We start from the raw sequence: 23,495 nt of genomic DNA, 5'->3' as shown, positions 1-23,495 counted from the left end.
TAGAATCCTCTCGCTCGGTGTAGTTATAGCTGTTTCTAAAGTGTTGGCCACTGAGCGGGGTTTCCGACTGCCCGACATGTTGACACTGAACAGGAACTCTTTATAACGAGCGGTAATACGCGGGGATCGTTTAGAGTGTGACACCAATCACTTTTCTGCTTGAAGCGACGTTTGGGCGCCTCCGTGTGGGCAAAGTGTGTTTTCTGTTATTTATTATCTAAATAAATGTAGAGTAGGTTACAATTATATAAACTAATACTGAAAGATAATAACGCCTAGTAGTAAGTAGTAGGAAAGTAATAGTAATATGTGGAAAAGTCTGGTGAGGTAGTGAGAGAGAGAGAGAGAGAGAGAGAGAGAGAGAGAGAGAGAGAGTGTGTGTGTGAGAGAGAGGGAGAGATTGCAGCTTGACCTTTAATACTTCAAATGCTCACTGTATTCATAAGTAATCAATTATAATAATAATAATAACAGCAACAATATTAATAATAATATGAACAATAACAATAGCAATAATAATAATAGTAATTATAGTAATTATAATAATAGTAATATTACAACTACTGATAATAAAATAATAATAATAATAATAATAATAATAATAATAATAATAATCACAGTGGATCTGAAGTCAATCCCACACACACTGGAGAAGACACCAAATAAATATATGTAGTGTAAGTACAGTAAAAGGGTCCTTAAAGTTCAACTATGATTTAAATAACTATCATTAGTGTTTTTCACAATTACAACAATAACAGAACTGTTTATGAGCAGTGTTTCGTAAGTAATTCAGTTCTGTATGTTTAACAACCTGTCAGTTTAAGAAACCAGGTAAGGCAGGGTGTGGCACATCCGGTATAGAAAAAAAAAACACTTCCGGGTGTGTGTGAGTGAGTGAGTGAGAGAGAGAGAGTGTGTGTGAGTGAGAGAGAGAGAGAGAGAGAGAGTGTGTGAGTGAGAGAGAGAGAGAGAGAGAGAGAGAGAGTGTGTGTGTGTGAGTGAGAGAGAGAGAGTGTGTGTGTGTGTGTGAGAGAGAGAGAGAGAGAGAGAGAGAGAGTGTGTGTGTGTGTGTGAGTGAGAGAGAGAGAGAGAGAGAGAGAGAGAGAGAGAACAACAGGTGTATCAGAGATTGTTAGCATGCAGACAGACAAATATATATATAGATAGATAGATAGATAGATAGATAGATAGATAGATAGACAGACAGATAGATAGACAGACAGATAAACAGACATGGACATGGACGCAGTTAAGACTTAACAATTTCCCTGAAACTGAAACCGAAGCTGAATTTGACGGGTTTTTTTCTCCATCGCTGATCCACAGCCGTCGTCCTTCCTGTTTTCTCTCAGCTCCTGTTTACATTTATAAACATGACTCTTTTTACTTCCTAAACAAACGTGCGCGTGAGTCCAGTTCGTCCGTCTAAACTTCCGGCTGCAGCGATGAAAACATCCGGACTAACTTTTCTGCCCTTTTTACTCTTGTACCAAACAGGTAAATTTACACGGTTCACCTTTTTAACCTTTTAACGCCCAACAGTCTTGGTAGTGAAAAGGGTAAATGTTTAGGGGGCATCATGGATCCTACACCTTATGTAGTTTATAGGGGATTCAATCGTATACAGTATAAAGCTCAATAATATTTTGTATGAATAACATTACAGTAGTATATTTTTAGTTTGGAGATTGAATTAGAACAAAATAATGTACATTAACATCAATATATGTGGTCAGTCTGTATGGTTGTGTTATTAAAAGATTTAAGACCCCTGCTATAAATGTTAGTATGTATATAAATGCTGTATAAAGAGTTATTTTTGATGTATCTCTGTTCATCCTGCTGTAGATAATGGCACTACGTAGGGTGTGAAACTGTTTCGACAGCATATGAAGTGTACTGTAAATTGAACATTCTGGATCGTTTGCACCGGCTGTAATGTGTTCGTTGTTTTTCACACAGCATTAGCAGATGAGGAGGAGGTTACAGTAATCAGTGAGTTAGGGGAGAACGTCATGCTGCAATGCCCTGATCTCCCCTTCAACAAAACCCCATCGCTGACCCGATGGAAAAAGAACCAGGTCGTGTTGGCCACCCATAACCACTCTCAGCCTGAGAGCATGCAACATGTGGGACATATATCAATCCTGAACAACAGCAGCTTGAACATCGCTGGCTTGATGAAAATAGACCAGGCCGTGTATGTGTGTGAGACTGAGCCGCCTTTCGAAAAACAACATAACGTTCAGCTACTGGTCACAGGTACGGTGCACTAAATATCCCACTTATGCAGTTCAGAGCTGTAGGCAAAGCTAGTTTCTGTAAGACACGTGATCCAGGAGAAGCAGGTTTAGCAGGTTTACTGGCCAGTGTCACCTGCAGTGTAGTTACAAATCACAACAGGCATGTTAGAGACATCGTCTTTCTTTATGTAATATTTATAATTATATAAAATATTCCTGCAGAATGCTATCTATCTGTCTATACAGTATATCTGTCTGTCTGTAATATATATATATATGTCTGCATGTCTGTCTATGTATCTATCTATCTATCTATCTATCTATCTATCTATCTATCTATCTATCTATCTATCTATCTATCAATCTGTCTGTCTATCTACCTGTCTGTTTGTTTGTCTGTCTGACTGTCTGTCTGTCTATCTATCTGTCTATTAATTTATCTCTATATCTGTCTGTCTGTCTGTCTGTCAATTTATCTCTATCTGTCTGTCTGTCTGTCTGTCTGTATATTAGTCTCAGTTTAGTTCAGGGAAATCATTATTTAAGTGATTCTGATTATTAAGAAATTTTTTTTATCAATATTTTTTTATTATATTATTTGAAACGACAGCCTTCTGTTCACACTCTTGTGTATTTTTCCAGAGGGTCCAAAGAACATGGTGGTAGAAGTAACACCGGCGACGTCTCTCGCAAACGGAACGTGGTTTGTCTTGAAAGCCTCCACCATTATTATAAACTGTTCAAGCACGTCGTTCCCCTCCCAGAACATGACCTGGATGTTTGAGGATTTGGCTCAGAATGAAAACCAAAGCAGGGCGTTTGGGACTAAATCATGTCTGCAGATTGAGATCATTAACGTTCAGCCTGAGGATCAGAGAAACTACACGTGCCTCGCTCAGAACGTCCTCTCCATGAAAAATGAGACACGGAGCCTGGAACTGCTCGTCTACTGTAAGGCTTACTAATGACCTCGTTATATCAGTGCTAGATGAGTTATATGAACGTTACATTAATGATATATAAGCATTATATCGACCCTAGGTAGGTTACTTGAATGTTATAATAATGCATGTTTAGATGAGTTACAGAAAATTACATGCATGTAAACATGAGCATTATATCAGTTAGGTTATTTGAATGTTAGTGTTTGAGTGTTATAACAGTGTTGGGTTAGTAATATGAGTGTTATAACAGTGTTGGGTTAGTTATATGAGTGTTATAACCGTGTTGGGTGAGTTATATGAATGTTATAACCGTGCTGGGTTAGTTATATGAGTGTTATACCCGTGTTGGGTGAGTTATATGAGTGTTATAACCGTGTTGGGTGAGTTATATGAGTGTTATAACCGTGTTGGGTGAGTTATATGAGTGTTATAACCGTGTTGGGTGAGTTATATGAGTGTTATAACCGTGTTGGGTGAGTTATATGAGTGTTATAACCGTGTTGGGTGAGTTATATGAGTGTTATAACCGTGTTGGGTGAGTCATATGAGTGTTATAACCGTGTTGGGTGAGTCATATGAGTGTTATAACCGTGTTGGGTGAGTCATATGAGTGTTATAACCGTGTTGGGTGAGTCATATGAGTGTTATAACCGTGTTGGGTGAGTCATATGAGTGTTATAACCGTGTTGGGTGAGTTATATGAATTTTATACGAGCATTATATCACTGTATTAACATTAGATTTCAGTGTTTGAAGACGAATGTTATTGCAGCATTAAAATAGTATTATATCAGCATTAGATAAATGTTAGATGAGCCTAATATTGGTTTTACATTTACATTTAGAGCATTTGGCAGATGCCCTTATCCAGAGTGACGTACATAAGTGCTTAAATCTCTAACATTGAATACATTAATGCTGCTCATTAGGTTACATACTTAAGATACCATGAGTTTAAAACATTTGTTCAAAGTTACAATGAAAAAGTGTCAAAGGTTTTTTTTTTTTAGATGCAAAATATAAGGAAGGAAGCTCTAGTTGAAATGTTTCCTGAATAAGTAGGTCTTCAACCGCCGCATTAAAATAGCCAGTGACTCAGCTGTCCGGACCTCTAGGGGAAGTTCATTCCACCACCTCGGTGCCAGAACAGAGAAGAGTCTTGTAGTATACTTGCCTCTTACCCTGAGAGATGGTGGAACCAGTCGAGCAGTGCTGGTAGATCGGAGGGTGCGAGGTGCAGTGCGAGGAGTGATGAGGGCTTTGAGGTAAGAGGGAGCTGGTCCATTTTTGGCTTTGTAGGCCAGCATCAGTGTTTTGAATCTGATGCGTGCAGCTACCGGAAGCCAGTGGAGGGATTGCAGCAGGGGGGGCGGTATGGAGAACTTTGGCAGGTTGAAAACAAGCCGTGCAGCTGCATTTCGGATCATTTGCAGAGGACGGATTGCGTTCATAGGTAGACCTGCCAGCAGTGCGTTGCAGTAATCCAGTCTAGAAATGACAAGAGACTGAACCAGTACCTGAGCAGCGTGTGTGGACAAAAATGGCCGAATCCTTCTAACGTTGTAGAGAAGAAACCGACATTTTAGATTAACATTAAGTGGTGCATAAATTCAGCTTTCAATTAATGTTAGAAAAGAATTACATGTACATTAGATAAATGTTAAAAAAAGGATTTAGCAGTATTAGGTTAATATTAGTTAACCTACACTTTCTTCTCCTCATTCTCCAGATGCTCCAGAGACTCATCCAGACTGCATTTGGCACCATGGATCTCAGCTCGATCAGATCCTCTTTAACTGCTCCTGGTACGGAGCTTACCCGACCCCAACGCTAACGATCTTATTGGACTCACAAACAGACAGGAAGCCTAAACTAAACAGATCGCAGGAGACTGAGAACTTTGAGCTGCTTCTGAACAGGAGCATGCTGTATGAGGGCCAGAAGATCACCTGTGTAGGAAAACACATGGCACTAAAGCCTGGGGACATAAGGAAATGCACCTTCACACTTGGTAAGAGATGATGTGTTGATACATAGACACACGATGTTGCATAAACGTGTGATAATGCTTATGTAAGTGTGTAAAGAGACGACCTTTTGTTGTTATCTGAACATAGACAGGGTAAGACCGGAGTGGTGGACAGATGTCTCTATAGTGTTAATACAACATGAGGTTTGATTAGAATTCAGGAATGGTTTATTCAGTTCTAAATTATTCATACTGTTATACACTTTAAAATGTTTCTATTATTGCATGCATGCATGCCCTTTAGGGCTGTGCATTGACTGTAGATCATCTCTGACAACATAATTTTTTTTCTTTAATAGAAAAGAATGTTCATCCAATCTGTAATGAAATCAATACAAGAAACAGTTATTCATATATATGTATTCCTTCTGGGGGGCACGGTGGCTTAGTGGTTAGCACGTTCGCCTCACACCTCCAGGGTCAGGGGTTCCATTCCTGCCTCTGCCTTGTGTGTGTGGAGTTTGCATGTTCTCCCCGTGCCTCGGGGGTTTCCTCCGAGTACTCCGGTTTCCTCCCCCCGCTCCAAAGACATGCATGGCAGGTTGTTTGGCATCTCTGGAAAATTGTCCGTAGTGTGTGAGTGAATGAGAGTGTGTGTGCACTGTGATGGGTTGGCACTCCGTCCAGGGTGTATCCTGCCTCAATGCCCGATGACGCCTGAGATAGACACAGGCTCCCCGTGACCCGAGTAGTTCGGATAAGCGGTAGAAAATGAATGAATGAATGAATGAATTCCTTCTAAAGCATCGATTGTGCGACTGTGCATCCATTTCCTACTTTTACTATTTTCTTTTTTTTTTTTGTTTTCTAGCAAAACTTTGATTATCAGCTGAATGGAAATGACCTTTCAAACCGAAGCACCTTAAAATTACAGGATGAAATGCATAGCAAAAAAAGTGTATTAATATTAGATGGGTATGATTTCAGTGTTTGAAGAAAAATATCATTGCAGCATTAAAATAGTATTAGAATAGTTTTATATCAGAATAGATAAATATATTGGTGTTCAATTAAGATTAAGTGGTGCATAAATTCGTTAACCTACACTTACCTTCTCATTCTCCAGATGCTCCAGATATAAATTACAATCCTATAAATTACATATAAGAAAAATAATAACATCATAAATAATAAATCATAACAAACAAAAAAAATTCTGGTCCAAAAACACCTTTTTTGAATCAAATCTGGTTTGTTACAGAAATCAAATTAATCCTTTTCTCTCCAATGTCTAATCTATCATTGGCTGCACCTCCTTCACTGAGACTGACAGATACAGAGACCACGCCTCCTTCACTGAGACTGACAGATACAGAGGCCACACCTCTTTCACTGAGACTGACAGATCAAGAGGCCACGCCTCCTTCAATGAGATTGACAGGTACCGAAGCCACGCCTCCTTCCCTGAGACTGACAGATCAAGAGGCCACGCCTCATTCACTGAGACTGACAGATACCAAGGCCACACCTCAATCACTGAGACTGACAGATACCAAGGCCACGCCTCCTTCAATGAGACTGACAGATACCAAGGCCACACCTCCTTCAATGAGACTGACATGTACAGAGGCCATGCCTCCTTCACTGAGACTGACAGAAACCAAGGCCACGCCTCCTTCAATGAGACTGACAGATAGAGAGGCCACACCTCCTTTAATGAGACTGACAGATACAGAGGCCACACCTCCTTCACTGTAATGTGATGAACACCATCATCATCTCCACATTATACCAAACTCTTGACCATTCTACAATATGAACGTTGATATTCTGTGTTACAGCGGCTCCGTACCCGGAGGGACAACCAATGGTTGCTGCACTGGAAGGAACGAACATCACCCTCAAATGCACCGAGTACAAGTCTCTGCCTCCTGCTAAAACCGTATGGCAGCGAGGAGTAAAGCAAGAGCCCATCATTCCTAGCTCTAAGTACATTGTTATTGAGGAGGGTCCAAATCTGAGCCTCACCATAGTCAATGCCACCAAAGACGATCAGGGCGTGTATTTCTGCTGGAGTGAAAACGTTCTCGCTGCCAAAGAACTGGAGGTCTACCTTACGATCAGATGTAAATAAAGCTCTCTTTGTTGAACTTTAACATGTTTGCCTCTTAAAGGTATTTTAAGAATGTATGCAAGTATTTAGACTAAAGTTCCAGAGAGTTCACATGTAAAAATGTTTATTTGCAGCTTCTAACTATACGTCTGGAGCCATGGTCGGGGTCTTCATATCAATTTTAATTTTAGCAGCTGGAATCACTGTGGGCTATTTCGTGTACACACGCCGTGACAGGATTTGCCTAGGTACGCATGTCTTTTACTAAATCGAGAAGAATCTGCTAAGATGTTTTGTTCTGAAGGATGGAAAATTTAATTTTCTACTTTTCCTCTATTTCCACAGGTTTCTGGTTTAGGTAAGTATAAAAACGAGTATAAAAATTATATACTTGCTAAATAATATATATGCAAACAACAAAATTATACATGGTAGAGTTAGCATTCACTGGGTTAATCCAGTTTATTGTAATTATGGGATTTGGTAGTTCAGTGGTTAAGGTGTTTGACTACTGATCAGAAGGTCATTGGTTCGAATCCCAGGTCCACCAAGTTGCCACTGCAGGGCCCCTGAGCAAGGCCCTTAACCCTCAATTACTCAGGTGTATAAACTGAAATAAGAAAATGTTAGTCACTCTGGATAAGAGTGTCTGCTAAATGCTGTAAATCTAAATGTAATTATCTGCTGCGACATACTCCCGTTAATCACAGCAGAATGCTAGCTAGAAGCACTTGGCTAGTTTGTATCATTAGTTGTATTATCATCCTAGCTAGCATTCTGTTTTCAGTTTGCCTTAGCTAATATTTGCCAGATATTAGCATTCAGTCAGAGTTAATAACATGCTAGCTAGCATACGAGAGATTTGAAATTACTCCGTTATTAGCCGTAGCTAATATCCTCTTGACGTGAATTTTTAATTAGAAAGTAAGACTTAGTCTTTTTTACTTAAGTATCATACTTTTACATTGACTTATTTTGTGTAAATTTATTTAAATGTAAGAGCTTTCAGACACGTCATAGCATTTCCGCATTTAGCCTACATTTGTACACTTTTTGTTTTTAAGTCTTTCTTTACCCAGTCAACGTGTGTCAGATTGGAACAATATAGTCATCTGAGTAACTTTTAACGTACAGAGTTACGTTCATATTTTAGGCCACGCCCCCTACACGAGTCCGAATCTGTAATCCTGATACGACGAGGCTTCGAGATTGAAAAACAGCGGTCACTTTTATAGATGACTGAACCATGAAAATTAGAGCGTTTGATACACGAGGCTCACCTAGTTGTGCACCTCAGTTAATTTTATATGTTTGCTCTATAGAAGAAAAGTGTTTCAGTTAAAAACTGCGATTTATCTCCTTCTCTCCAGTCGTTTAAAGGACGACAACGCAGACGTGATAAATCTCGTCGAGTCGGACGAGGAAGACGTTTTCCACAACGCCGTTCCGAGACTCCCTTCTCTGACTAACGGCCACGTTTCTGCTTCAGCGACGACGCTCGTGGAAATTCACCACGTCCAGGCCAGTAAGTGTGAGCTGTTTGCTAACGTTTGATCCGGTGAATCTGGAAAGTTTCATATTCCTGAAAGATTATTCTCTACGACAAAACATATAAGGCTGAGGAACAAAAGCAACTAAATAACAGTGATGTTTTTTCCCTTGTTTTGATATGTGATTTTACTGGCTTCACCCTTTTAAACAGAAACAACATTAATTGTAAAATTTGCAGCAGACTGCAGCAGTGGCGCTGTTAATAAATTATTTCTTTCGTGCAGATAGACAAGCCGAAGATGCTTGCTACTGTAACTGAATATAATGCATTATTGGTTTTATTTATAGTACCGGGGCTACTTATTGACCAATCAGACAACTCTACTGCATCTCTGCAGGAGTCTATAATAATAAATTCATTTAAAATGTTGTTGTTTTGTTGTAGTTTTTCTTCATCATAATTAAATGGAAATCTTACTGTGTGTTTTCCAGGTGATCATGAAGATAACATGAATGATACAGACTTAGACCATCACAAGTAGGATCACAAGAAGGATCTTAAGGAGCCAGATGGAAAATAAAGACTTTTTTAGGGACTTTGAGGGCTTTAGTGACTCTACAGAATTTACAATTTCACTGGTTCATTTTTCAAATGCAGGGATTTGATTTTGCAATGTGTGTGCGCGCGCGTGTGTGTGTGTGTGTGTTGGTTTTTATGTGCATGTGAAATACAATCAGTTCTATAAAATATTCTAATCATTTGTGTTTGTTTACTTGCCCTGTTGTTTTGGCCATATTGTCAATAAAAGCGTAAAGGCTTTGTGTGTGCGTGTGTGTGTGCATGCTTGTGTGTGTTTTGTTGTTTTTTAAGTGAATGTATTCGGCTGTTTTGTCCCCCTTTCACTGTTATTTGAATGCAAAATAAGTTTTACTTCATTACTTCTCAGTGATTTTTTTGGAGAATGATGCAATATAACTTCTACTGTAAACTGAATGCGGGTTTTTAGTGCAGTGAATGATGTCCTTTATTTTTCTGAATAAATAATTTCATCTGATGAGAAATGACCGAAGGTGTCAGGAAAATGTTGTCACAATTAATCATTTTTTTTTCTATTGCCTATTTCTTTTTTTTCTTTTTTTTATAAATTAGACAGGAATAAGTGTTTGGATTATTATTATTATTATTATTATTATTATTATTATTATTATTATTATTATTATTATGCTAGCTAAAATATTGCCCTTTCTACTTCCTAACAAGACAATATAATATCAGGGATATTTTAGAAATAATTGGCAAGGTTTACAGAGAACCGTGTAATTATCAGTTTGTATAAATAATCATTGTTGTATATATTTTACATAGAAAATATTTTCTAACCATTCAGTGTAAATGTTGATAGGAAAAAAACTGCGATCTAATGAGGCCTCACGTGACAGGATGTTTATCACACTCCTCTGGTGGGAATTATGACTCTTTTTTAGCGACCCAGGTTATTTACTTCGGGTTACCAATAAGAGTCGACTCTTAAAACGATTCACTGGAATTTTGTGCTGAAGTGGACAATGTTTACAGTACAATGGTCGTTTTTTTTTCCCTAATAACTAATTATATATTTGGTAATTTGTGGCTGCATTATCTACATCTACAGCCGAGGAAAACAACAACAACAACAACAACAACAACAAAAAACAACAAACAAACTTTCGAATCGACTCTTCACGTTCAGTCAAAAGAATCGATTCGTTCATGATCGCCACAACACGACACAGCACACTCGATTCCACAATCTTACAGATCCTTCTAGGTGTGTTGAGATTTAAAAAGGAAATGATTTAAGAGGAAACGATTGTTTTGATGAATGTTTACAGAAAATAAAGATTTCAGCTTGAAGTGTTTAATTTCTTCCTATTCCTATTCTTTTATTCCTTCCTTTGACCTTATGTTTATATCAAATATTCTTCAAATAAGTTAGAAATAAGAACTAAAGTAAATTCTTGAAATAAGTTTCCACTGATTTGGTATCACACACACACACACACACACACACACACACACACACACACACACACACACACACACACACACAGCTTGGTGTTTGGATTCTTGGTAGAAATAAATGTTAGCTGTTGCTATAGAAACGATAGCTGTTGCTATGGAAACCTTGACACTAGAAGCTACCAGAACCGCCTTTATAGGCAATCAATCAATTAGTAATTAGTTAATTAGTAACTTTCTCACCAATCAGATTTGAGAATTAGGTGAGTAGTTTGTATGCCATGAGATGTTCATGCTGAGAGAAATCTAAATACTAGTAAGGTTAAAAAAAGAAAGAAAAAAAAAGCCCAGACTGTTAATCGTGTTCATTATTATTTGAAAAATAATTTAAAATAACATAAAATCGATATTTAAATTTAAAGGTATATATGCATGGAAGAAAATATGCAAAAAATAATAATAATAATAATAATTAAAAAAGAACTAAAGAATTAAATTTTATTTATAACGTTATAAATGGAAGTCATGCCCATTTCTGGATTTCTGTGGACTCTTAAAACGTTTCCACGTCATTTCGTCATTTTGTCCTGAAACGAATCTTAAACGCGTAGCTCGAGTCACTGAAACTGGTTTGTTCAAAGGAACCGATTCAGTGTGTCGTGTCGTCTCAGTGATATCTGGCAACCCGGGCGGTGTCGCGTCGTGGGAGACGCACTGTGCTGTGTTGGTTATCTTACCGTCAACCAGTGAGTGTAATAATGCCTTGTAGATGGAGGCACATACACATCTTCCATATTCTCCCATCGACACACTCACCACCAGAAACAAGGGTAAGTCCTGAGCTTTTAACATGAACCTGCTGTGTTAAAAAAAACGTGCCTTAGAATTAGACACTGTGACGTCATTAATTAAACAATCAAAGAAGCTGAAATCAGCTGAAAATAAACACACACACACACACACACACACACACACACACACACACACACACACACCATGGCGACCTCAGCACTCTGATCAGTTTAATGATTAAACACCAGAGAGATGTAGACTGTGTGAAATCCAACCCTAATGTAATGCATTTGTACTAAAATAGAATTGTTTCTGTCTTGAACAGAATTAACAGTATCGTTTAATACTAGGGGTGTTTACTATAATAATACTATTATGACTAATACTAGACAGTTTCCATACATGATGCGTTCAGTATATTTAACATTAACACTGAAACTGCAACGATACGAACGAACAGGGGATGTGGTAGACTAGTGGTTAAGGCGTTGGGCTAATGACCAGAAGGTTATGAGTTTAAATCCCAGGTTGCCAACAAGCTGCCACAGCTGGGCCCCTGAACAAGGCCCTTAACCCTTAATTGCTCAGTTGTATAAATTGAAATCAATAGTAAGTCACTCTGGATAAGGGAGTCTGCTAAATACCAGAAATGTAAATGTAATGTAATGTAAATGATATGTTGTATAACACCATTACAACAGAATAAAGTCTGACTAGCTCTGAAAAAGCTTCTGAAAAAAAGTATTTTTTTATTCATTTTCAAGGTTACAGGAAGTCCATCTAGTTTATTTATACATCACTCATCTGTCTCTTTTTTTTCTGATCATAGGTGTTCATAGTGTCATATTACAGATAATGATCTGATTATAACCGTTGCCTTAATTTAATGAATTCCTTGCATACTGTATGTCTAAATTCATTTGATTGATACAAACATATCTATTCTATTCACACATCATCTCTAATTCACATGTTGTAAAAATGATTGTTGAAAATCAGTGTCTTTTAGCTCTAGCTCGTGACCCTTCCTTATTTCTACAAATCGTGTTTTTGATCTCTCGCTATTACGCTCATCGAATTCTTTTGGTTCAAGCGAAAAGGGAGGGGACTTCTTTTATCAGTCGTTTTGTAGCATGCGGTGAATTTTGACATAAATTCTTGAGAAGTTTGTTAAAAATTGTGTCAATAAGGTACTATTTGGAAACGTGTGATTTTGTATTAAGCAAAAATCTTCTGTGTCATTCTTGGGTTTAAAATTCTTGTGTGTGTGTGTGTGTGTGTGTTTGTGTGTGTGTGTGTGTGTGTGTGTGTGTGTGTGTGTGTGTGTGTGTTTGTGTGTGTGTTATTAAATACTGCACATACACTGTAAAACATGATAGTCTGCTTATCTAAAACTAGTTCTTGTCTTTGAATTCTTTCCATGACACATTTTTTTTATATTGAACTCAAGTTTAGAAGATTTGAAATATGAATCTTCATCTAGTGTCTCTACTGTTTGTGAGTCGAACCAAATCTGAATTGAGTCGACTCATGTTTCTAAGGCAGCAGATGAACATTCGTTTGTAAGTTTAACCATCATGAGATGTTTCACGGTGTATTAAAATAACACACAACACAAACAGGAATTACATTTTGTGGTTACATGTCAGACTGTCGGTTCGAGTGTGTGTGAGTGAGAGTATAATAATAATATATTTTTTTATTTAATTTGATTTAATTTTTTTAATTTTAATAATACAATTTAAGAGTAGACTCATTGTACATGAAGTTATTTTCTGTAGCAGCAGCTCTGACACTAGGCCGGCTTTAATTAAAAACACACACACACACACACACACAATCCCAGTGTAATTGGTAATATGGCGAAGCTTTCTGTAAGATGTTTATGGATAGCTTTGTAACAGTCATATGTAAAGCCGTAATGAAATTTTATTGTTCGCTTCACGAAAGAGGAAGAAAAAAATCAAATGAAAAAAAAAAACTTTATGAGGGATAAATTTTACCGCTTACACTTAACAGCTGCTACAACTGATAACAGGAACTAATGTTTTGCTGCTGTGATAAATTCACATTACACCACACTGTGCCAGCAGCTAAAAGTTTTTTCTATTTATAAAAATATTATCTCGCAAATATTCTGGTGTTTGCGTTATAGCAGCTACAGAAAGATAAATAATAAAATGCTTACTTCTTGATGATAATTTGTTTCTTGTTAGTAAACTACCGTATCGTCGGTCACTCGTTATTCAGTTCAGTATTCTAATCCGTGAAAAGCCGACAGCCGACCCGCTTGTACGGCTTTAGACCGATCAGATCACTTGTTATGTATCAGGTAATGTTGTGGTATGTTGTGAAAATTGTAAAAGATCTAGGACAGTCTGATTTCATCTAGTTTTTAACACTTCATTGGAGTCAATGATATATCAGGTGTATTTCTGCTTTTTACTGCACATCAAATGTCCTGATTCCCCCAAATAATCCAGACATTCACTTGAGAATCATAACTATCAGGTTTAGATACTGTAGATAACTGTTCATTCATTTGCGCCCGGTCTTTTAGATGGAGATAATCTGATTTCGGAGCTGACCCCTGATTTCCAGCCCCGGCTCTACGGCTCGCCTGGCTGTGAGACATGGAGCGTGTGTTTCTCTCCGGACGGTACACGGTTCGCCTGGTCCGCTGGTTATGGACTAGTGAAGGTTCTGCCGTGGCCACTGCCGTCCAACCTGTACGTGAAACCCTGGCCAGAATTTCACATTAGTTCTGAATCATGAGACGATCAATACCTTTACTGTTAGTGGTGATTTTTTTATTGTGATTGTGTGCTCTTCACTACCTCACATGCAGTGGATGAGCTTGTGTTTGGGTTCTGTGGATGACTCTTGGATGACTCTTGGTGTTTTTAACGGTACAATCAGAAAAATCTATTAGACAGCTACATTTAAGCAAAGCAGATATACGTACAAAGCTACACCAGTGAGCTGAATCCAAATAAGGATCCACAACAAGTGTATTCCTTCAACCACAAATCCTTTGAAATAATTTTTTAAGAGGATCGACACCAATGACGAGCGCTTGAGTTTACTCGGTCTCGTTATTTGGTAACGATTGAGATTTTTATATAATTTGAAAAATAACGATAGGATTAGCATATTGCATGGTGTCAATATTTAACAATTTTCATAGTTGGTAAATTTGCACCTAAAAAAGTACACGACATTGAAATGAATAGCTTGTATGCTCTAGGATTTTGGTCACCAACTAGATTCCTGGAGATCTTGTTTCCTGTTGGACATTTTGTGAACCACACCTATGACTTGGAGGTTAGTTAAAAATGTAAGCCAACACGTTAAATCCAGATGATGTGATTCAGTAATGTGTGGTCAGAAATAAAACGGACACTATGCTACTATGCTAAATCTCTAGGACGTTGACCGAGAGGTCCTTCTAGCTCCCTAAGTGATTAATCAGTCATTCCTTTGTCTCTTTGGAGACCTGTTAAAGGTATTTCGTTTAACCTTACTACTATGGAAGCTAAGCTTTCAAGAAAATCTTCCATGTAACAACAAGCTTTAACCATTCAAAGAACCCTCGATGAACTGTTTTAATTTAAAGCGAATAAGAACCTATTTGGGTTTTTGTTTGCACCTACAACATCTCATGCTTGGTGTTTGTTTGTAGTCATACTCCAAACTCTTACACTGAAGAAAAACTGCTGGACTGCGGAGACATCGTGTGGGGCATGGCGTTCGGCCCGCGCATCTCAAATCGGGAGAAATTGAAAAAACTGCCTGTAAAAGGCCAAGAACTGCTGCTAGCAACAGGCCTCACTAACGGGACAATCAAGGTGTGGGTCGTCTCCACCGGTAAGAGCTTTGGCAGTTGTGTTTTTACAAGATACTCGTTATCAGTTGTTAAAAGATCTAAAAGCATAACCATATCATCATCCTGTACGTTTAACTGGATCGTGTGTGTTTAAAAACAGGGTTTGTCCTCATGTGGTATGAACGAACTTTGTACTCAGTCACACTTTACATAGCAGTGATGCTTGAGTAATCTTGATTGCCCAATTGTTCAAACATGCACTGTATACACACATAAAACACACACACACACACACACACACACATTGTTAACAGACCAGTTCCTTTTTGTCTAACACTTCACTTTTAGGAGAATTACTGTTCAATCTGACAGGCCACCGGTCAGTCGTAAGAGATTTGGTCTTCACTCCAAATGGGAGCCTCACTCTCGTGTCAGCTTCCAGGGATAAAACTTTAAGAGTATGGGACTTGGCAGAGAAAGGTGATTTTATCTTTCTTCATAAAAACGATCTTTTTTATGAAAAACACTTTCTTCATATGAATGATAGACTGCTGTGTAGCATTAATACTTACTAAGCTAGATACTTAATTAAATGAGCCAGTCTGTGGGACAAGGTACATCACATTTTGGTCATAATTTAAGTTTCACCATGTAGATACAGAACACAAAGTGATGAAACATTGCTTATAACCTTGGAGTTGTAAGGTGTTAACTTAGCTAGCTTGGCTAGCTAGCCAGTGTTTAACTGCTGCAGTGATGGCTCTCGGTATAACACATACTGTAAAGCATAAACTAATCCAACCTCTTTAGCCCTATTCACTGTGTTTCTCATGGTAAATATATTAAAATGTCCCCACAATGTTAAAACTCAAATCTATAATTCACTCAGTCACTCATTTTCTACCGCTTATCCAAACTACCTCGGGTCACGGGGAGCCTGTGCCTATCTCAGGCGTCATCGGGCATCGAGGCAGGATACACCCTGGACGGAGTGCCAACCCATCGCAGGGCACACACACACACTCTCATTCACTCACGCAATCACACACTACGGACAATTTTCCAGAGATGCCAATCAACCTACCATGCATGTCTTTGGACCGGGGGAGGAAACCGGAGTACCCGGAGGAAACCCCCGAGGCACGGGGAGAACATGCAAACTCCACACACACAAGGCGGAGGTGGGAATCGAACCCCGACCCTGGAGATGTGAGGCGAACAGGCTAACCACTAAGCCACCATGCCCCCCTCAAATCTATATATATATATTAATTCAACACAAGTGATTATCTAACTGTTGTAATTAACTACTGAAATGGGCTAGCTGTTTAGCTAATTATTTCTAGCTATTTCAAAGACAAATCCTTGGCTTAACACCATCCATCTAGCTACATGTAGCTTTATTATGCTATTAGCATGCTAGCTATTGATTTCTAGCTAACTAAATCCACTCTACTTATATCAGTAGCAGGCTTATTTAACATCAAGCTAACTCTAATAATCAGTTTTTTAGTTTATATGACAATTTGCATAATAAAACAGCAAACTAGCTACACTACTCTGAGAGTTGCTAGCTGATGAAACATTACACTGTATATTACATTTCTTCACCCTTTATATTTCTCCCATTGAGGAGGAAAAGCAGGTATTGCTAGGCTATTGAAGATATTACTATGCAACATGCTAGCTGCTTCAGGGCTCTCAAGTTTTGAAGACAGGCAAAAGTGACATCTCCAACCCTCCACCCAAAACAACAATGGGAGTGCCCCCTACTTGCCCCCAAAAGAAAATTTATTACATAAAACATTCCATACTTAATATTTGAATTAAACTAAACATATTAAAATGATGCTGGTGGTTAGTAGCCTTGTTTTTCTGAGATTTAATTACACGGAATTTATGATGAATTCATTATTTTATAAAATGCCATAAAACTGGGGCCACCTGGCACCATCTCAGGGCCCCCACTTTGAGAACCACTGGCCTAGACTACTTGTTCTGAGCAGGTGCTGTCAGTGAACCGAGGCCCCCTGGCACCATCTCAGGGCCCCCAGTTTGAGAACCACTGGCCTAGACTATTTGTTCTGAGCAGGTGCTGTCAGTGAACCGAGGCCCCCTGGCACCATCTCAGGGCCCCCAGTTTGAGAACCAATGGCCTAGACTACTTGTTGTGGGTGAATGAGGATGATGCGGAACAATTCCAGGATTTGCTTTTTCTCATTGGTTGTTGCGTTAAATCTTACCCAGATACAATAGTGCTATTTTCTGATTGGCTATTGTGTAGCCTCTTTTTTTTTGATTGACTGATAAGTGTCAGGATCGACTAAGAACTCCAGGGAACACGCGCATGATTCCTGCCCGATTCCATAGAGACAGCGGTGCGGACTGATACATTTTGGGCGTTGAGGCTTATTAAACATACGTATGATAAATAGTAAGTTTTTCTGCGTGAGAAATACAGTGTCTGGTGGGAGAGCGTGACAAAAGACCCAAATGAGTGACTGTCACTCTCAATGCGTGACTATTTATTTATTTATTTTTACCTTACCTCAGATATGTTTGTCGTTATACAGCCATGTCATTGACAATAATTTAATCATCTCATTTTAGTACATGCTCACACCCACATTGTTTTTTATCGTTTAACATCTCCAGGTCAACCATCCCGTGTGCTCACAGGTCCAAACTTCTGGTTGTTCAAATGTTCTGTGTCTCCAGATAGCAGTCTGATCGCTTCAGTCTGTAACCTCGACACAGTGAGTAGATTTACTGATTACGCTTAATAAGCTAGTCACAAAAAGCCGAGCTGTTAGAGTCTGGATTCTAGCTATAAGAAGAAGTGACTTTGATCACTTAGACTTGTTCTACCTGAACGTTTCTCCGAAGAACATCATCATGTGCTTCATCATGTCATCCACGTGCTAAAATGTTGTTGTGCTGCTAATGGATTGTTCCAGATTGTCAATGAGTTCAATAAACTCTTAGATAAGAACAACGACACAATGCATGTTCAATAAAAGCCTTTAGCCTTGTCTCAGCATTATATTTAAACCGATAGTTAATGTAAAATGTCAATAAAATGAGTATAGAACTCTTAGTACTTTATTTTAGTTAGAATTTAACATTTATAAACAAAACTTTATTATATATTACTACATGCATTTCTTTTCCAGTCAGTGAATTTAATAAAGAAAACAAAGAAAGCTAGATTCGGGGATTGTTTCTGATTGGACGGCGTCCTTTCGTCCTAACAGAAAGTTTATCTTTGGAGTCTTCGATCCTTCACTTTTGTCAGGAACCTGAAATACAAACACCAGCGCTCCATGGTGTCCTGCGACTTCTCTGCCGACGGAGCGCTGCTCGCGGTTGGGTCTTATCAAGCTCTGACAGGATGGTGGCTGGACCTGTGGGATCCCTACACCGCAGATCACCTGATTAAAGTGGAGTGAGTGAGCGAGCGAGTCGGTCGTTAAAGGGTTTAAGGAGCGTTTTTGTCATTTTAGGACCTGCAACCAAACATCGTTAGCCTTTAATTCCGTTTATGAAGCTACATTTATTTATTTGTTTCAGTTATGTTTCAGGAGTTGCCTTTTAGCAAAAAGGTTATTTCAGGGTCAGAAAAATGTAATCGAAAGGCTGTAAGAAGGAAACTAGCCAGATGTAGTATAAAGAAATATTACAGATCAGTTTGTTTAATTCAATTCAATTCAATTCAAGTTTATTTGTATAGCGCTTTTTACAATAGACATTGTCTCAAAGCAGCTTTACAGAACATAAACATAGAGCAGAAGGTAAACATAATTAATGATAAAGGAAAAAGAATTGACAGAATAAAAAATTCTAGATTATTATTAGATATATATATAGTTCACAATCTGTATGTATTTATCCCCCTACAGCAAGTCTGATGTGACAGCAGTGGCAAGGAAAAACTGGTAAATTGGTAAAGGTACCTTGGTACCTTGAGAGGAACCGGAATCAAGGGGGAACCCATCCTCATATGGGTGACACTGGGGGTGTGATTGTAATATATAGTCAAATAAATGTTGTATTGGTGTAAGGATCATGGACCTCAGATCTCCTTAGTATCACAGAGTCTAAGATGTCTCAGGATTCTTAGAGTCGGCCTCGGCTCAGTGGACGTCCGAAGGCTATGTCCCACAGAGGACATTGGGAGCTGGTACAACGTCTGGATGCCTCGGGATGGGTACAAAATGGGTTTAAAATGGGATCTTTGACAAATATATTTCTAGAAGTATTAAAAAAAATTACAAAGCACAGCTTTAACATGCTCTCTCCAGGCTTGTCCTTAATGATGGTCAACTGTATTGTCATGTCTACACCTTCATTATACAGTAGCTTTATCTTAAAAATAAGACACTTTTTTCTTTTTATCGATTGCATAACAAACGATATTCTTCCACACAGGTTTGGTTCTAAGCCTAATAGATTAAACTATTAAATAATGTACGATTGCTGGTTTTTTAACTCTTTATTTTTTTCCTACAGGGACTGCGATCGGTGTGAGCCCAGAAATGAAAATCTGCTGATGGCTTTGACTTTTTCTCCTACATTCCCTCATCTGGCTTTTAAAGACTACATGTGAGACAAATTTATTGATACAGATCATTTTATTATTTTTATTCATTTATTATAGATTTGTATACACGACCAGCCACAAGTGCACGGTCAGATACTTAGGATCGGTCTTTGTGTACTCTCAGATATAAATCTTCTTTATTTTAAAATAAATAAATAAATAAATAAATAAATAAATAAATAAATAAAAAAATTCAGATATAAATGTTCCTTACAAATAAATAAATAAAACGGAGAAAATATCAGGTTTAAATGTTCATCAATAAAATAACACGAATAATAATAATAATAATGATAATGATAATAATAATAATAATAAAAAGAGAGAAATTTCTTAGAAAGAAATAAATAACAGAACAAAACAAAAAAACACTTAAATGATCCTTACTAAAAAAAAAGAGAGAACAATTTTATATATATATGGTTTTTTTTTGTTTTTTATGTGTGTGTATATATATATGTTCCGTACTAAAAAAAACAAATATAATGAAAGAAAAAAATATTTGATGTAAATGTTTTTACATGCAAAAATATAATTATATAAATATTATAATAAAAATATTATATAATTGAATAAGACGTAAAAATATTTTCCTCTAGAACACTTCGTGACTAGATAACTAATTCTCGAGTAAAATCTTGAAGCCAGTCCTTGTGTGATTTCAGTGTTTAGCATGTTCAGGTGTATGTACAGTATATATAGTGTGTAAAGTACATGCTCAGGCATGTGTTCACTGGGACCTCTGTCAGACTCTGTCCCTTTCTCCTGGCATTGTTTGACAGGGCGTTACGTATCTGGGACATGGAACAAGACAAACTGGTCTTGGTGTCAGATCATAACCGAGTTAGCGGCCTGTGCTGTGCCTTCCACCCACGAGGCAGCGTCATCGCTACGGGGTAACCCACAACACAATAACACACTGGCTCGAAGTAACCTACAGTACAAAACCTTCCTCACATTATCACTGTGTTACATCTGATTAAAGCATATTGCATCCTGAAATATCAGACTTAGTAATTCATCTGAATGGCACTTAAAATAATGGAGGTCGAGTCAGCAGAAATACTGTTACCTCATTTCTATTTAAAGTTACCACATAATCTGAATTTTGATTGGAATCATATCCCTAAACTTTAACCTTCATCATTAAAACTCAACAAAAATAGCAGAATTAGAAATAGCACATTATATTTAACATGTAACAGTTAGTTTTGTATAATATATTCATTCATTCATTCATTTTCTACCGCTTATCCGAACTTCTCATCGGGCATCGAGGCAGGATACACCCTGGACGGAGTGCCAACCCATCGCAGGGCATACACACACACACACTCTCATTCACTCACACACTACGGACAATTTTCCAGAGATGCCAATCAACCTACCATGCATGTCTTTGGACCGGGGGAGGAAACCGGAGTACCCGGAGGAAACCCCCGAGGCACGGGGAGAACATTCAAACTCCACACACACAAGGCGGAGGCGGGAATCGATCCCCCAACCCTGGAGGTGTGAGGCGAACGTGCTAACCACTAAGCCACCGTGCCTCCCGAATCAATAAACAGATTTACTTTATTCAAAAATACTACTAATTTCTTCCAAGCAAATTCAAGCTCGGTTGATGCGTTAAGGTGGCGTGGCAAATTTTAAAAAAAAAGCAAAAAAATAAATCTACAGCTACTATATTGGAACAGCCTGCTTTCCTTTGATTTATCCGGTATTAAAATATACTCTAGTTTTAAATGCTAAAAAAAAAATAAATAAAAAATCCACCTTCATTGCTGTAAAAGCATAATCTGTTAAAATCGTTATTTTTAGCTTTAATGAAATTGTGTGTGTGTGTGTGTGTGTGTGTGTGTGTGTGTGTGTGTGTGTGTGTGGCTTGTTTTTTTTTTTTTTATCCCAGGTGTCGAGAAGGACATGTAAAGTTTTGGAAAGTTCCTTGTCAGGTTTCCAGCCTGCGCCATTTGTGCCGCACTGCGCTCAGGTTCTCGGTGTCCACCTACCAGGTGCAGGCTTTACCGATCCCCAAGAAGATCCTGGACTTCCTGACGTACCGAGACATTCCTAAGAAAAGAATTCTGTGCTGCAGTGAACATCATAGATGACGATGAAGAGCTTTTGGGTCATGGCTGCTACACGAGGCTGCTACACGATATACATACATACATACATACATACATACACACACACACACGAAGAAAAGGACACTGATTCTGAAGTACAAATTTATTTATTTATTTAACCTTTCTCTTGTGTTAGGTTTGGCACTGACCCGTTTTTTAAATGCATTAAGTATGTTTACTGCATCAAGGCTTCAAGTCAGAAACTTCTATTTAAACAAAATAAACCAAAAAAAAAAAATCAATTTAACTGAATTATAAAATGCTCTGGTGAAATCGATGACCTTTGTGTCGTTAGGGTCGGTTTCAAACCAGTTCTAATATAAGATTATAATACAATGATTAGTGCCAAATTGAAATCATTCACCTTTCCTGAACAGATAAAACAAAATACTCACAAATACAAACCAAAATCTGACATGCTTGCTACTGTCAGGGATGTCTGGGAGAGACGGGTGCTTCTCATTCCATTGATGTTCAACCGAGGGCCAGAGGTGAGAATAAATTTTCCGTGGAAAATGCCCCTTCCGGCAATATATGCCTAGTAATCCAGGCAAAATCTGGGCGGTCTGTGATGCAAAAACCAGCTATAAATCTAATCTACAGTTTTACACGGAGTGGCTTCCTTGAGAAATACAAGGAAAACTTGTAGTCCTTGATACGACTACTGGACTGCGGGGTCACAATATCACGTGTGACCATATTTTTTACCAGCTATGACCTTAGACAAGAACTTCTCAGGAGGAAAATTCCCATGGTGGGCACAATAAAAAAAAAAGTCCGCTTTTCACAACGTAGCTGTCATCAGGAAGAGACATAAAGCCCATAATAATCCTGGATTATAACGGAAACAATGGAGGAGTGGACAAGCCGACTGCCAGGAGATGGCCAATGGTTGTGTTTTATAACATACTAGATGTGTCTGTGTACAATGCATTTGCGTTGTGGACCTACATCCATCTCTGGTGGAACTCAACTAATGTTTATTGAGGCACACATTGAGAGACCTGAGATCCGGCCGCCGAAGCCTTGGTCAGACAGCTGCAGAGTTAGCACCTAGCACCACATCAGCAACACAAAGAGCATCCTTGCAGATCTACATTTTGTAATATTACTTGTTCTGCTTTTCATTTTGGATTTATATTAAAGTTTACATTTTTTGAAAAAAAAATTGAAGTAAATAAATGTGTCACTATTGACCCGTAACAACGTAGATGCTAATATTCATTCATTTTCTACCGCTTATCCGAACTTCTCGGGTCACAGGGAGCCTGTGCCTATCTCAGGCGTCATCGGGCATCGAGGCAGGATACACCCTGGACGGAGTGCCAACCCATCGCAGGGCACACACACACACACTCATTCACTCACACACTACGGACAATTTTC

The 23,495-nt window shown here is 38.3% G+C and overlaps 3 protein-coding genes across 8 annotated transcripts in view; 2 read left to right on the top strand and 1 right to left on the bottom strand.

Moving 5' to 3' along the window:
- The window catches only part of si:dkey-98f17.5 (uncharacterized protein LOC569123 homolog), a 23,322-nt gene extending 22,958 nt beyond the window's left edge, over positions 1 to 364 (bottom strand). The window contains exon 1 of one of the 3 annotated variants that reach the window (XM_047818845.1): positions 1 to 364. This exon is cut by the window's left edge and continues 37 nt beyond it. In XM_047818845.1, the coding sequence (XP_047674801.1) occupies positions 1 to 78 (78 nt within the window). In that variant the 5' untranslated portion in view covers positions 79 to 364. The other 2 variants (XM_027162888.2, XM_027162887.2) reach the window with 2 other exon arrangements.
- Positions 365 to 1,113: 749 nt separating this feature from the next.
- vsig10 (V-set and immunoglobulin domain containing 10) lies at positions 1,114 to 9,829 on the top strand. Its single transcript, XM_027162821.2, has 9 exons — positions 1,114 to 1,500; positions 1,966 to 2,265; positions 2,889 to 3,197; positions 4,920 to 5,201; positions 7,001 to 7,285; positions 7,407 to 7,520; positions 7,618 to 7,630; positions 8,643 to 8,797; positions 9,256 to 9,829. Exons 1-9 carry the CDS (start codon positions 1,449 to 1,451, stop codon positions 9,303 to 9,305), a joined length of 1,560 nt encoding a protein of 519 aa, XP_027018622.1. The 5' UTR covers positions 1,114 to 1,448; the 3' UTR covers positions 9,306 to 9,829.
- A 1,112-nt stretch (positions 9,830 to 10,941) lies between these two features.
- wsb2 (WD repeat and SOCS box containing 2) lies at positions 10,942 to 23,434 on the top strand. 4 transcript variants are annotated; one of them, XM_047818617.1, is made up of 10 exons: positions 10,942 to 11,025; positions 11,434 to 11,592; positions 14,115 to 14,283; positions 15,237 to 15,421; positions 15,729 to 15,860; positions 18,036 to 18,136; positions 18,635 to 18,825; positions 19,890 to 19,982; positions 20,763 to 20,876; positions 21,890 to 23,431. In XM_047818617.1, exons 2-10 carry the CDS (start codon positions 11,532 to 11,534, stop codon positions 22,089 to 22,091), a joined length of 1,248 nt encoding a protein of 415 aa, XP_047674573.1. In that variant the 5' UTR covers positions 10,942 to 11,025; positions 11,434 to 11,531; the 3' UTR covers positions 22,092 to 23,431. The 4 variants fall into 4 exon arrangements, with proteins under 4 accessions (XP_047674573.1, XP_027018623.1, XP_047674574.1 ...); XM_027162822.2 differs by having other exon boundaries at positions 11,010 to 11,025; positions 11,404 to 11,592; XM_027162823.2 differs by lacking the exons at positions 10,942 to 11,025; positions 11,434 to 11,592 and adding an exon at positions 14,802 to 14,878 and having other exon boundaries at positions 14,146 to 14,283; positions 21,890 to 23,434.
- Positions 23,435 to 23,495: the final 61 nt, after the last annotated feature.

This window comes from Tachysurus fulvidraco, chromosome 9 (genome assembly GCF_022655615.1).
Source record: "Tachysurus fulvidraco isolate hzauxx_2018 chromosome 9, HZAU_PFXX_2.0, whole genome shotgun sequence".
NCBI classification, from domain to species: Eukaryota; Metazoa; Chordata; class Actinopteri; order Siluriformes; family Bagridae; genus Tachysurus; species Tachysurus fulvidraco.
This window is presented reverse-complemented; position numbering and strand designations above follow the sequence as displayed.